The 12,611-nt window shown below is 45.6% G+C and overlaps 1 protein-coding gene across 1 annotated transcript in view; it reads left to right on the plus strand.

Moving 5' to 3' along the window:
• The window catches only part of sema3d (sema domain, immunoglobulin domain (Ig), short basic domain, secreted, (semaphorin) 3D), a 216,130-nt gene extending 206,058 nt beyond the window's left edge, over positions 1 to 10,072 (plus strand). The window contains exon 18 of the mRNA XM_061970443.2: positions 8,537 to 10,072. Coding sequence (XP_061826427.2) covers positions 8,537 to 8,932 — 396 coding nt within the window. The 3' untranslated portion in view covers positions 8,933 to 10,072. The remainder of the gene's footprint in view (positions 1 to 8,536) is intronic.
• Positions 10,073 to 12,611: the final 2,539 nt, after the last annotated feature.

Here is a 12,611-nt window from a genome sequence, read left to right on the forward strand (position 1 = left end):
TATATATATATATATATATATATATATATATATATATATATATATATAGATATATATATATATATATATATATATATATATATATATATATATATATATATATATATATATATATATATATCTATATATATATATATATATATATATATGTATTATTCTTTGCATAATATTGCGAAACAAAACGCCAGATAATATGTCTTACCTTATACACACACCATACACACACCACTTATACACATCGCAATATTATGCAAAGAAAGCACTAAAACATACCGGTGATATATATATATATATATATATATATATATATATATATATATATATATATATATATATATAGTGAGAGTGAGAATATACATATATATATATATATATATATATATATATATATATATATATATATATATATATATATAACCGGTATGTTTTAGTGCTTTCTTTGCATAATATTGCGATATATATATATATATATATATATATATATATATATATATATATATATATATATATATATATATATGCGAGCCTCACACAGTGCGTCTTCGCAGCAGTTTTATGATTGCTCAGCACAATAAATACGTTACACACATACAGTTGTTGACAAAATACACTGTACATTATATACCTCAGCTAACTAAACTATGGAAATGTATAATATAGTTCATATAGCAATACAGTCTCACTGCACAGCAGGCCAGCAGTTAGCCGAGTCATTGCTCAATCCATGTTGAGGCACTGAGTGACGTGCCTCAACTGGCTGCTGTTCACCGCACCGTCTCTTCTCAGTATTTGAATGGCAAATGTGAAAATTCAGCGATTTAAATAAAAATAATCTAAAACGGGTGAAGTTAAATGGAAAATAACTTTATAGTATAATCACTGGATACATATAACAATTTAATTAAAAAAAAAAAATGTTTAAATTTTTTTTCTTTCCATGATGGCAGGTGAGGCCCTGCCTCACCTGCCTCTAGTGACTGCACGTCACTGATATATATATATATATATATATATATATATATATATATATATATATATATATATATATATATATATATATATATATATATATATATATATACATATATATATATATATATATATATATATATATATATATATATATATATATATATATATATATATATATATATATATATATATATATACATATATATCATGACTTGGTCCTGGGGTTTAGTTTTTCTAGAAGGCAACGGAAAGTTGGCTCGGGCGAGACGGGAATGTGAGAACATATTTATTTAAACTTATCAAAAAAAGTACAAACGAAAAGCGCGCACAGTGGCGGAGAAACAACTTGGCTATGAAAACAAATACTTGCACAAAGGCAGAAACTATGAACAACAAAAAAAACACTAACTGTGGCATTAATAAACAAAACTTACTTGGCATGGACAAAAAGGAGCAGCGTGAACGATGGACATGAAAAACGTGTCAGAAATGTGCAGAGCATAAATGTGGGATGTCACCAGAAAGACAAACTAAAAACAATGAACTTAAATACTACAGACATGATTAACGAAAACAGGTGTGTGACTCAAAACGTGAAACAGGTGCGTGACGTGACGGGTGAAAACTAATGGGTTGCTATGGTGACAAACAAGAGTGCACAATGAGTCCAAACGTGGAACAGGTGAAACTAATGGGGTAATCATGGAAACAAGACAAGGGAGTGAAAAGCCAGAAACTAAAGAGTCCAATAACTAAACAAAACATGACTAAAACAAAACATGATCACACAGACATGACAATATATATGTATATATATATATATATATATATATATATATATATATATATATATATATATATATGTATGTGTGGGAAAAAAAATCACAAGACTACTTCATCTCTACAGGCCTGTTTCATGAGGGGTTCCCTCAATCATCAGGAGATTTTTATGGAAGCATTCACATACCATGGTTTATATAGGGCACAGAGTGGGTGGGTACAGGCTGGCGTAGGGGCGTGGTGATTGGCTCATGTGTTACCTAGGAGGTGTTTCCGTCTGTGGCGGCATGCTGATACAATTTCGCTGCGCTTGTTGAGGGATGACAGGTCTGGACGGTAAATAATAAACAGTTTCTCTTTCAAGCATAGGTTGCATCTTTTATTACCACTATTGTAAGGTTTGCCCTCTCAACGGGGGGTGCTTACAAACATCAGTTGTTTACCAATCTAAGGTAACACGCAAGGACATTAACACATCCGACACATATGTAGGATTAACCGAGGGAGAGTTCAAAACCAGATGGAACAATCACAAGGCTTCTTTCAGGAACCAAAACCTGCGGAATACCACAGAACTCAGCAAACACATTTGGGACCTCAAAGACAATAATGTTGAATATTCAATAACATGGCAAATTCTTGCATCCAGCACACCTTACAATAGTGGTAATAAAAGATGCAACCTATGCTTGAAAGAGAAACTGTTTATTATTTACCGTCCAGACCTGTCATCCCTCAACAAGCGCAGCGAAATTGTATCAGCATGCCGCCATAGACGGAAACACCTCCTAGGTAACACATGAGCCAATCACCACGCCCCTACGCCAGCCTGTACCCACCCACTCTGTGCCCTATATAAACCATGGTATGTGAATGCTTCCATTAAAATCTCCTGATGATTGAGGGAACCCCTCATGAAACAGGCCTGTAGAGATGAAGTAGTCTTGTGATTTTTTTTCCCACACATACATATATTGCGCTCTACTACGGTATCGAGCACTATTTTTTGGATAACCTTATTAAGACATATATATATATATATATATATATATATATATATATATATATATATATATATATATATATATATATATATATATATATATATATATATTAGAGATGCGCGGTTTGCGGGCACAACCGCGGAGTCCGCGGATTATCCGCGAATCGGGCGGATGAAATTTAAAACAATTAGATTTTATCAGCGGGTCGGGTCGGGTCGGGTCGGGCGATTGAAATTTAAAAAAATTAGATTTTAAATAGATTCAGGCGGGTGGCAGTTAAACCAATTGGTAAATATATATACATAGTTAAATGTTGTTACCCACATACGAAAAACGAGCAGGCACCTGCAGCATATGCCACAACAGAAGAAGAAAAAAAAAGAGATGGACACTTTTACGGAGCGGAGAAGGCCCCCGACGCCTCGCCGGGGTCCGGGACCGAGGCCCCTTCCCCCGAGAGGGCCCCACCGGGAGCCGTAGCTGAGGCGATCCGCGAGAAGGGCCCGACGCACGTCCAGGGTCACCACCGCGCCCACCGCACCGACACCCCGCCTCGTCCGCCTTCGCCGCGGCCGGCGTCACGCGCAGCAGGTAAGCAGCTTACCTGCCCGCCACCCCCGTGGCCCGGGGCTCGTAACAGGGGTCACTCCGCGCGCTCCGCCCGCGCAGCTTACCTGCCCGCCACCCCTGTTGCCGGGGGCGCGTAACAGGGGTCACTCCGCGCGCAGTGCGCTCACGAAAGGGGTGGGGCTCACCCTGGTTGATATAGACAGCAGCTAGGACGGTGGCCATGGAAGTTGGAACCCGCTAAGGAGTGTGTAACAACCCACCTGCCGAATCAACTAGCCCTGAAAATGGATGGCGCTGGAGCGTCGGGCCCATATACCCGGCCGTCGCCGGCAGCGAGACGCGCTTGGAGGTGCGCTCAGCGCGGCTCCCATATGATTGCGCACTGGTGTGCGTCTGGGTCGTGACAGCGTGGCACGTGAATGTCTGTGCTGCATTGGATCAGTCTCTTTTCTTTAACAGGCACAAGCTTTATAACCTCACTAATGCCTTGCATCGTCTATATTAGATATATAACAACGGGCGGATGGCGGGCGGATGCGGTTCCGATCAAATGTTAGATCGGGTGGATTGCGGATGGTTGACGACTTTCTGATGCGGTTGCGGATGAAATAATTGCCTATCCGCGCATCTCTAATATATATATATATATATATATATATATATATATATTGTAAAAGGTTTGTAAAGTGTGATTACAAATGTTGTTTATAATCTTCTAATTAAGGTGTTTTCTCGTTGGAGTTTGAAAATGTCCAACTTCCCAGTTGTGTGGAATGCAGTAAAAAAAACAAAAAACGTGATGGAACACAAGTCAAACTTTGCACAGGAAAGACATTTGCTTCCAACCGGCTGATCAGAATGTAAAATAGTTGAGGTTCGAAGACTGAGCAGCTCATTGAAACAACCTCCTCCACATGTGGCACACTTTCCCCACTATCTTCCCTCACAATCTCACTCTGCCTCCCAGTGGGCTTGCAGGAGAAGCTCCACTGACCAACTCTCTCCCTGCTGGTCCAAGGCAGCCACAGCCACAAGTGATGTGAGTGGAAGCGAAGTGTCTGTGCTTCTCACACCATGCCTACAGCTCTTTGTGTTCACCTCCTACAGACTGGAATGTTCCACTTGTTAGCAGCAAGCAAGCAAGCAAAGTCTTTGGAGAGCATCACATTCTGTGCAACCAGAAGCATAATGTTAGGAATATTCTTACAACGGCATAAAACTGTCAAGACTTGGACTATGGCGTGGTTTGTTCTCCCGTGGCGCAAATGAACATTTGGACCAGACATGGCGTGAAGGTGAAGACATTATTTATTTTACACTAACAAAGGAACAAAAAGTGCGCTCAAGGCGGAAGTACAAACTTGACTAACGAAACAAAAAGACTTGCACGTGGGCAAAAAACTATGTACATGAACAAAAGTCGCTAACTGTGGCATGAATAAAAAAAAAACTTACTTGACATGGCATGAAGTGCGCAGAGGTAAACAGAGTGAGAAGCAGAAAGTCAGGGGTGTGATGTCGCCAGGGAGACTTCCTGGCAACAATGGCTTTAAATAATAGTGACATGATTAAAGACAGGTGCGTGAGTCGTGAGGGCAGGTGAAAACTAACGGGTTGCTATGGTGACAAACAAGAGTGCACAATGAGTCCAAACGTGGAACAGGTGAAACTAATGGGTAACCATGGAAACAAGACAAGGGAGTGAAAAGCCAGAAACTAAAGAGTCCAATAACTAAACAAAACAAAACATGATTACACAGACATGACAAAAACTTTGTTTTTATGTCGTCATTGACCACCAGAACTGCATTTTTTGGAGACTTTCTGTCAACAAAGCAATACTACAATATTGTTGCTGAACTGAACTGATATATTATGTGGCCAAAATCATCCATTTAACTAGAAAACCCAAAAGCAGTGAAGTTGTCACGTTGTGTAAATGGTAAATAAAAACAGAATACAATGATTTGAAAATCCTTTTCAACTTATATTCAATTGAATAGACTGCAAAGACAAGATACTTAACGTTCGAATTAGAAAATGTTGTTATTTTGTGCCAATATTAGCTCATTTGGATGTCTGCAACATGTTTCAAAAAAGCTGGCACAAGTGGCAAAAAAGACAGAGAAAGTTGAGGAATGCTCATCAAAGACTTATTTGGAACATCCCACGGGTGAACAGGCTAATTGGGAACAGGTGGGTGCCATGATTGGGTATAAAAGTAGATTCCATGAAATGCTCAGTGATTCACAAACAAGGACGGGGCGAGGGTCACCACTTTGTCAACAAATGCGCGAGCAAATTGTTGAAGAACAACATTTCTCAACCAGCTATTGCAAGGAATTTAGGGATTTCACCATCTACGCTCCGTGATATCATCAAAAGGTTCAGAGAATCTGGAGAAATCACTGCACGTAAGCAATGATATTACGGACCTTCGACCCCTCAGGCGGTACTGCATCAATAAGCGACACCGGTGTGTAAAGGATATCACCACATGGGCTCAGGAACACTTCAGAGAACCACTGCCAGTAATTAAAGTTTGTCGCTACATCTGTAAGTGCAAGTTAAAACTCTACTATGCAAAACCAAAGCAATTTATCAACAACACCCAGGAACGCCGCCGGCTTCGCTGGGCCCGAGCTCATCAAAGATGGATTGATGCAAAGTGGAAAAGTGTTTTGTGGTCTGACAAGTCCACATTTCAAATAGTTTTTTTTTGGAAACTGTGGACGTCGTGTCCTCCGGAACGAAGAGGAAAAGAACCATCCGGATTGTTCTAGGTGCAAAGTTGAGGGTATGGGGGTGTATTAGTGCGCAAGACATGGGTAACTTACACATCTGTGAAGGCACCATTAATGCTGAAAGGTACATACAGGTTTTGGAGCAACATATGTTGCCATCCAGGCAACGTTATCATGGACGCCCCTGCTTATTTCAGCAAGACAAACTCAAATACAGAGTGGGCCAAAATTTTAAAACTGAACAAAGCTGCGGTCCAAGATTGAACAAATTAACCTTTTAATAGGGACCCAAACAAGTTTTGCATTAAATATTGAACAAGCGAGGCTTATATAACTTTATAGTGACATGCAAGATCGAGTTTCAAATAAAAATAATAATAATTAAAAAATATCAATGGCATATCAAATACAATTTAAATAAAAATTGAACGCCTCTTTTCTATTTGCAGCCTTCTGAGGTAAATATCAACATTAACTTTTTTCCACAGGCTAATAAATTTGAAAATAAAATAACAACGAATAAACCAACCATTCAGGACTTTAAACTACTCAGTTTGCAACACACTGATCTAGTCTGATGTGCCCAAGCCAGAAACCTGACATCTTTTCTTGGATGCTAGTTCATTAATGTCGAGCTGAGGCAACCTTCATTATCGAACGAAGGTGTTCATCAGTCATTATATCTCGTAGTCCACCCGGACCACAGTCTTGGGGGGCGTGCCTTAAAGGCACTGCATTTAACGTCCTCTACGAGCTATCGTCACGTCCGCTTTTCATCCATTCCGACAACGTGCCGGCCCAGTCACAAGATTTTTTTGCGGCTTCTGTACTCACACACACGTGAATGCAACCCATACTTGTTCAACAGCGATACAGGTTACACTGAGGGTGGCCGTTAGAGATGCGCGGATAGGCAATTATTTCATCCGCAACCGGATCAGAAAGTCGTCAACCATCCGCCATCCACCCGATGTAACATTTGATCAGAACCGCACCCGCCCGCCATCCGCCCGCACCCGCCCGTTGTTATATATCTAATATAGACGATGCAAGGCATTAGTGAGGTTATAAAGCTTTTGCCTGTTAAAGAAAGGAGACTGATCCAATGCAGGACAGACATTCGCGTGCCACGCTGTCACGACCCAGACGCACACCAGTGCGCAATCATATGGGAGCCGCGCTGAGCGCACCTCCAAGCGCGTCTCGCTGCCGGCGACGGCCGGGTATGAGCCCAACGCTCCAGCGCCATCCATTTTCAGGGCTAGTTGATTCGGCAGGTGGGTTGTTACACACTCCTTAGCGGGTTCCGACGTCCATGGCCACAGTCCTGCTGTCTATATCAACCAGGGTGAGCCCCACCCCTTTCGTGAGCGCACTGCGCGCGGAGTGACCCCTGTTACGCGCCCCCGGCAACAGGGGTGGCGGGCAGGTAAGCTGCGCGGGCGGAAGGCGCGGAGTGACCCCTGTTACGAGCCCCCGGCCACGGGGGTGGCGGGCAGGTAAGCTGCTTACCTGCTGCGCGTGATGCCGGCCGCGGCGAAGGCGGACGAGGCGGGGTGTCGGTGCGGTGGGCGCGGTGGTGACCCTGGACGTGCGTCGGGCCCTTCTCGCGGATCGCCTCAGCTACGGCTCCCGGTGGGGCCCTCTCGGGGGAAGGGGCCTCGGTCCCGGACCCCGGACCCCGGCGAGGCGTCGGGGGCCTTCTCCGCTCCGTAAAAGTGTCCATCTCTTCTTTTTTTTTTTCTTCTGTTGTGGCATATGCTGCAGGTGCCTGCTCGTTTTTCGTATGTGGGTAACAACATTTAACTATGTATATATATTTACCAATTGGTTTAACTGCCACCCGCCTGAATCTATTTAAAATCTAATTTTTTTTTTATTTCAACCGCCCGACCCGACCCGACCCGACCCGCGGATAAAATCTAATTTTTTTTTAATTTCATCCGCCCGATCCGCGGATAATCCGCGGATTCCGCGGTTGTGCCCGCAAACCGCGCATCTCTAGTGGCCGTATAAACAACTTTAACACTGTTACAATTATACGCCACACTGTGAATCACATTTCGGGAGAACATCCGCACCGTAGCACAACATAAACACAACAGGACAAATACCCAGAAGCTTTTCCTCTTCCAGGACGCTACAAAATACAACCCCACGCTCGGGCCAGAGTTTGACACCCATGTTCTACTTGATCCTTACGACATTGCTCTCCATTACCTTTTTTTTCACATGACGTTTCTAGTTCCCAGGAGTCGGTCAAGACAAGAAACAGACTTGCACTACCGTCATGGTAGCATTCATCAGCCCACACTACCTTGTGCACTTCCTATGTCAGGGTCCATTAGCGGTTTCAGCCCGCACGCCACACTGCTGACGCGGTCCAGCTGGAGTTTTGTGCGGACAAGCACGCCAAGTGATTAGTTTCTTTCTGACATTTTGACTAAAATGGACTTCTTCTCACAGGTCCGGCCGGACGATCGGGTCATCCAAACAGAACGAGGCCTCTTGATCCGTTCCCTGCACGCCGCTGACGTGGGCGTGTACGAGTGCCAGGCTCAGGAGCACACTCGTTTCGTGCACACCCTCCGCCGCCTCACGCTGCAGCTCGTGCCACAAGGACACCTGGACAGAAAGACCAAGTCCGGCGAGGACCCCCTTGCGGAGCTGAAGAACGCTCGCCATTACAAAGACTACCTGAGGCTGATGAGCTCCCCCGTGGGGTCGCTGGAGGACTACTGCGACTCGCTCTGGCTTGAGAGGAGGTCGTCAAAACCTCGGGGGCGAGCGATGGGCGCCGGAAAGTGGAAACACATCCAGGAACTGAAGAAGAGCAGGAACCGGCGGCACCACAGGGAGTGACTGATAAAATATTAACCATTGCGGTGAAAAAGTGAGGACTGTAAAAGCGTACCTTTATATCTTGCACACTACAAGGCTGATTTGCCAAAAACCAAATACCACGCGCTAAACAGCAGGTGCAAACTTTACAATTGCGTGTATTATTCATAATAATAATAATAATAATAGATTTTATTTGTAAAAAAGCAAACCTCAAAGTGCTACAGTGGATTAAAAAAAATAAAAATAAAAATATAATTAAAAAAAATAAATACAAATAAAAACTAGAACAGCCACATAGCTAAAACTAGTATGCATATATCAACAAAAAAAAAAAGACTTTTTTAAAAAGAAGGGTTTTTAAGCCTTTTTTAAAACCATGCACAGTCTGTGGAGCCCTCAGGTGGTCAGGGAGAGTGTTCCACAGACTGGGAGCGGCGAAACAGAAAGCCCGGTCTCCCATTGTTCGTAGCTTTGTCCTCGGAAGTTGGAGGAGTTCTTTGAGGTAGAGGGGGGGCATTTCCATGGAGGTACTGGTGGGTTAGTAGGGAGACTCTGAATTCAATCCTGAGTGGAACAGGAAGCCAGTGAAGGGATTTGAGAGGCGGTGTGATATGGTCATATTTCCGCACTCTCATCAGGAGATATTCATGGGCGTGTTGCGTGTGATCTACTAAAGCTGCCTGTGCAATTGATAACTGGTGCAGACCATCCATCCATCCATCTTCTTCCGCTTATCCGAGGTCGGTTCGCGGGGGCAGCAGCTTAAGCAGGGAAGCCCAGACTTCCCTCTCCCCAGCCACTTCGTCCAGCTCCTCCTGGGGGATCCCGAGGCGTTCCCAGGCCAGCCGGGAGAGATAGTCTTCCCAGCGTGTCCTGGGTCTTCCCCGTGGCCTCCTACCGGTCGTACGTGCCCGAAACACCTTCCTAGGGAGGCGTTCGGGTGGCATCCTGACCAGATGCCCGAACCACCTCATCTGGCTCCTCTCGATGTGGAGGAGCAGCGGCTTTACTTTGAGCTCCCCCCGAATGACAGAGCTTCTCACCCTATCTCTAAGGGAGAGCCCCGCCACTCGGCGGAGGAAACTCATTTCGGCCGCTTGTACCCGTGATCTTGTCCTTTCGGTCATGACCCAAAGCTCATGACCATAGGTGAGGATGGGAACGTAGATCGACCGGTAAATCGAGAGCTTTGCCTTCCGGCTCAGCTCATCGATACAGCGTCCGCATTACTGAAGACGCCGCACCGATCCGCCTGTGGATCTCACGATCCACTCTTCCCCCACTCGTGAACAAGACTCCGAGGTACTTGAACTCCTCCACTTGGGGCAAGATCTCCTCCCCAACCCGGAGATGGCACTCCACCCTTTTCCGGGCGAGAACCATGGACTCGGACTTGGAGGTGCTGATTCCCATCCCAGTCGCTTCACACTCGGCTGCGAGCCGATCCAGTGAGAGCTGAAGATCTTGGCCGGAGGAAGCCATCAGGACCACATCATCTGCAAAAAGCAGAGACCTAATCCTGCAGCCACCAAACCAGATCCCCTCAACGCCCTGACTGCGCCTAGAAATTCTGTCCATAAAAGTTATGAACAGAATCGGTGACAAAGGGCAGCCTTGGCGGAGTCCAACCCTCACTGGAAACGTGTCCGACTTACTGCCGGCAATGCGGACCAAGCTCTGACACTGATCATACAGGGAGCGAACTGCCACAATAAGACAGTCCGTTACCCCATACTCTCTGAGCACTCCCCACAGGACTTCCCGGGGTACACGGTCGAATGCCTTCTCCAAGTCCACAAAGCACATGTAGACTGGTTGGGCAAACTCCCATGCACCCTCAAGGACCCTGCCGAGAGTATAGAGCTGGTCCACAGTTCAACTGGTGCAGACCGCCTTGTTTAAATGAGGTTTTTGCCAGTACTACTAGCTGTGGCCATGGAAACACTCATTTCCCTCCACATTCATGTTACGATGCTCTCCAGCCTGTGTGAGATGCTGCCGGACTATCAGCACACATCTTACATCTCAAACACCTTTTCAGCAATGTAGAATTGCAATCAAGACAACAAAAACTATTTTGGAATGATATAAAAGCAACAAAATGTTGTCCAGTTTTTTCGTATGCAACTAGAGATGTCCGATAATATCGGACTGCCGATATTATCGGCCGATAAATGCTGTAAAATGTAACATCGGAAATTATCGGTATCGGTTTCAAAAAGTAAAATCTCCCGGGGCACCATTCTCCCGATATTTCTCCCGAATTCCACCCAGACAAAAATATTGGGGGCGTGCCGGCCCAATCACATAATATCCACGAATTTTCACATACACAAGTGAATGCAAGTCATACTTGGTCAACAGCCACACAGGTTACACTGAGGGTGACTTGTAAGATCTCCTCCCCAACCCGGAGATGGCACTCCACCCTTTTCTGGGCGAGAACCAGACTCCCCTTCCCCATCTACTTCGTCCAGCTCCTCCCAGGGGATCCCGAGGCATTCCCAGGGTCGTACCCCTGGCCTCCTACTAGTCAGACATGCCATAAACACCTCCCTACGGAGGCGTTCGGGTGGTATCTTGACCAGATGCCCGAACCACCTCATCTGACTTCTCCCCATGTGGAGGAGCAGCGGCTTTACTCTGAGCTACTCCTCGATGACAGAGCTTCTCACTCCATCTCTAAGGGTGGAGGAAACTAATTTGGGCCGCTTCAACCCGTGATCTTGTCCTTTCGGTCATAACCCAAAGCTCATGACCATAGGTGAGAATGGGAACGTAGATCGACCGGTAAATTGAGAGCTTTGCCTTCCGGCTCAGCTCCTTCTTCACCACAACGGATCGATACAAGGTCCGCATTACTGAAGACGCCGCACCGATCCGCCTGTCGATCTCACCATCCTCTCTTCCTTCATTCGTGAACAAGACTCCGAGGTACTTGAACTCCTCACCTTGGGGCAAGATCTCTGCCCCAACCCGGAGATGGCACTCCACCCCTTTCTGGGCGAGAACCAGACTCCCCTTTCCCCAGCTACTTCGTCCAGCTCCTCCCGGGGGATCCCAAGGCATTCCCCATGGCCTCCTACCGGTCGGTCATGCCATAAACACCTCCCTACGGAGGCGTTTGGGTGGACTCTTGACCAGATGCCCGAACCACCTCATCTGACTTCTCTCCATGTGGAGGAGCAATGGCTTTACTCTGAGCTCCTCCTGGATGACAGAGCTTCTCACCCTATCTCTAAGGGTGGAGGAAACTCATTTGGGTCGCTTGTACCTGTGATCTTGTTCTTTCAGTCATAACCCAAAGCTCATGACCATAGGTGAGGATGAGAACGTAGATCGACCAGTAAATTGAGAGCTTTTCCATCCGGCTCAGCTCCTTCTTCACCACAACGGATCGATACAAGGTCCGCATTACTGAAGACGCCGCACCGATCCGCCTGTCGATCTCACCATCCTCTCTTCCTTCATTCGTGAACAAGACTCCGAGGCACTTGAACTCCTCACCTTGGGGCAAGATCTCTTCCCCAACCCGGAGATGGCACTCCACCCCGTTCTGGGCGAGAACCAGACTCCCCTTTCCCCAGCTACTTCGTCCAGCTCCTCCCGGGGGATCCCAAGGCATTCCCCATGGCCTCCTACCGGTCGGACTTGCCATAAACACCTCCCTACGGAGGCGTTTGGGTGGACTCTTGAC

The sequence above is a fragment of the Nerophis lumbriciformis genome, linkage group LG10, assembly GCF_033978685.3.
Source record: "Nerophis lumbriciformis linkage group LG10, RoL_Nlum_v2.1, whole genome shotgun sequence".
Classification (NCBI taxonomy): domain Eukaryota; kingdom Metazoa; phylum Chordata; class Actinopteri; order Syngnathiformes; family Syngnathidae; genus Nerophis; species Nerophis lumbriciformis.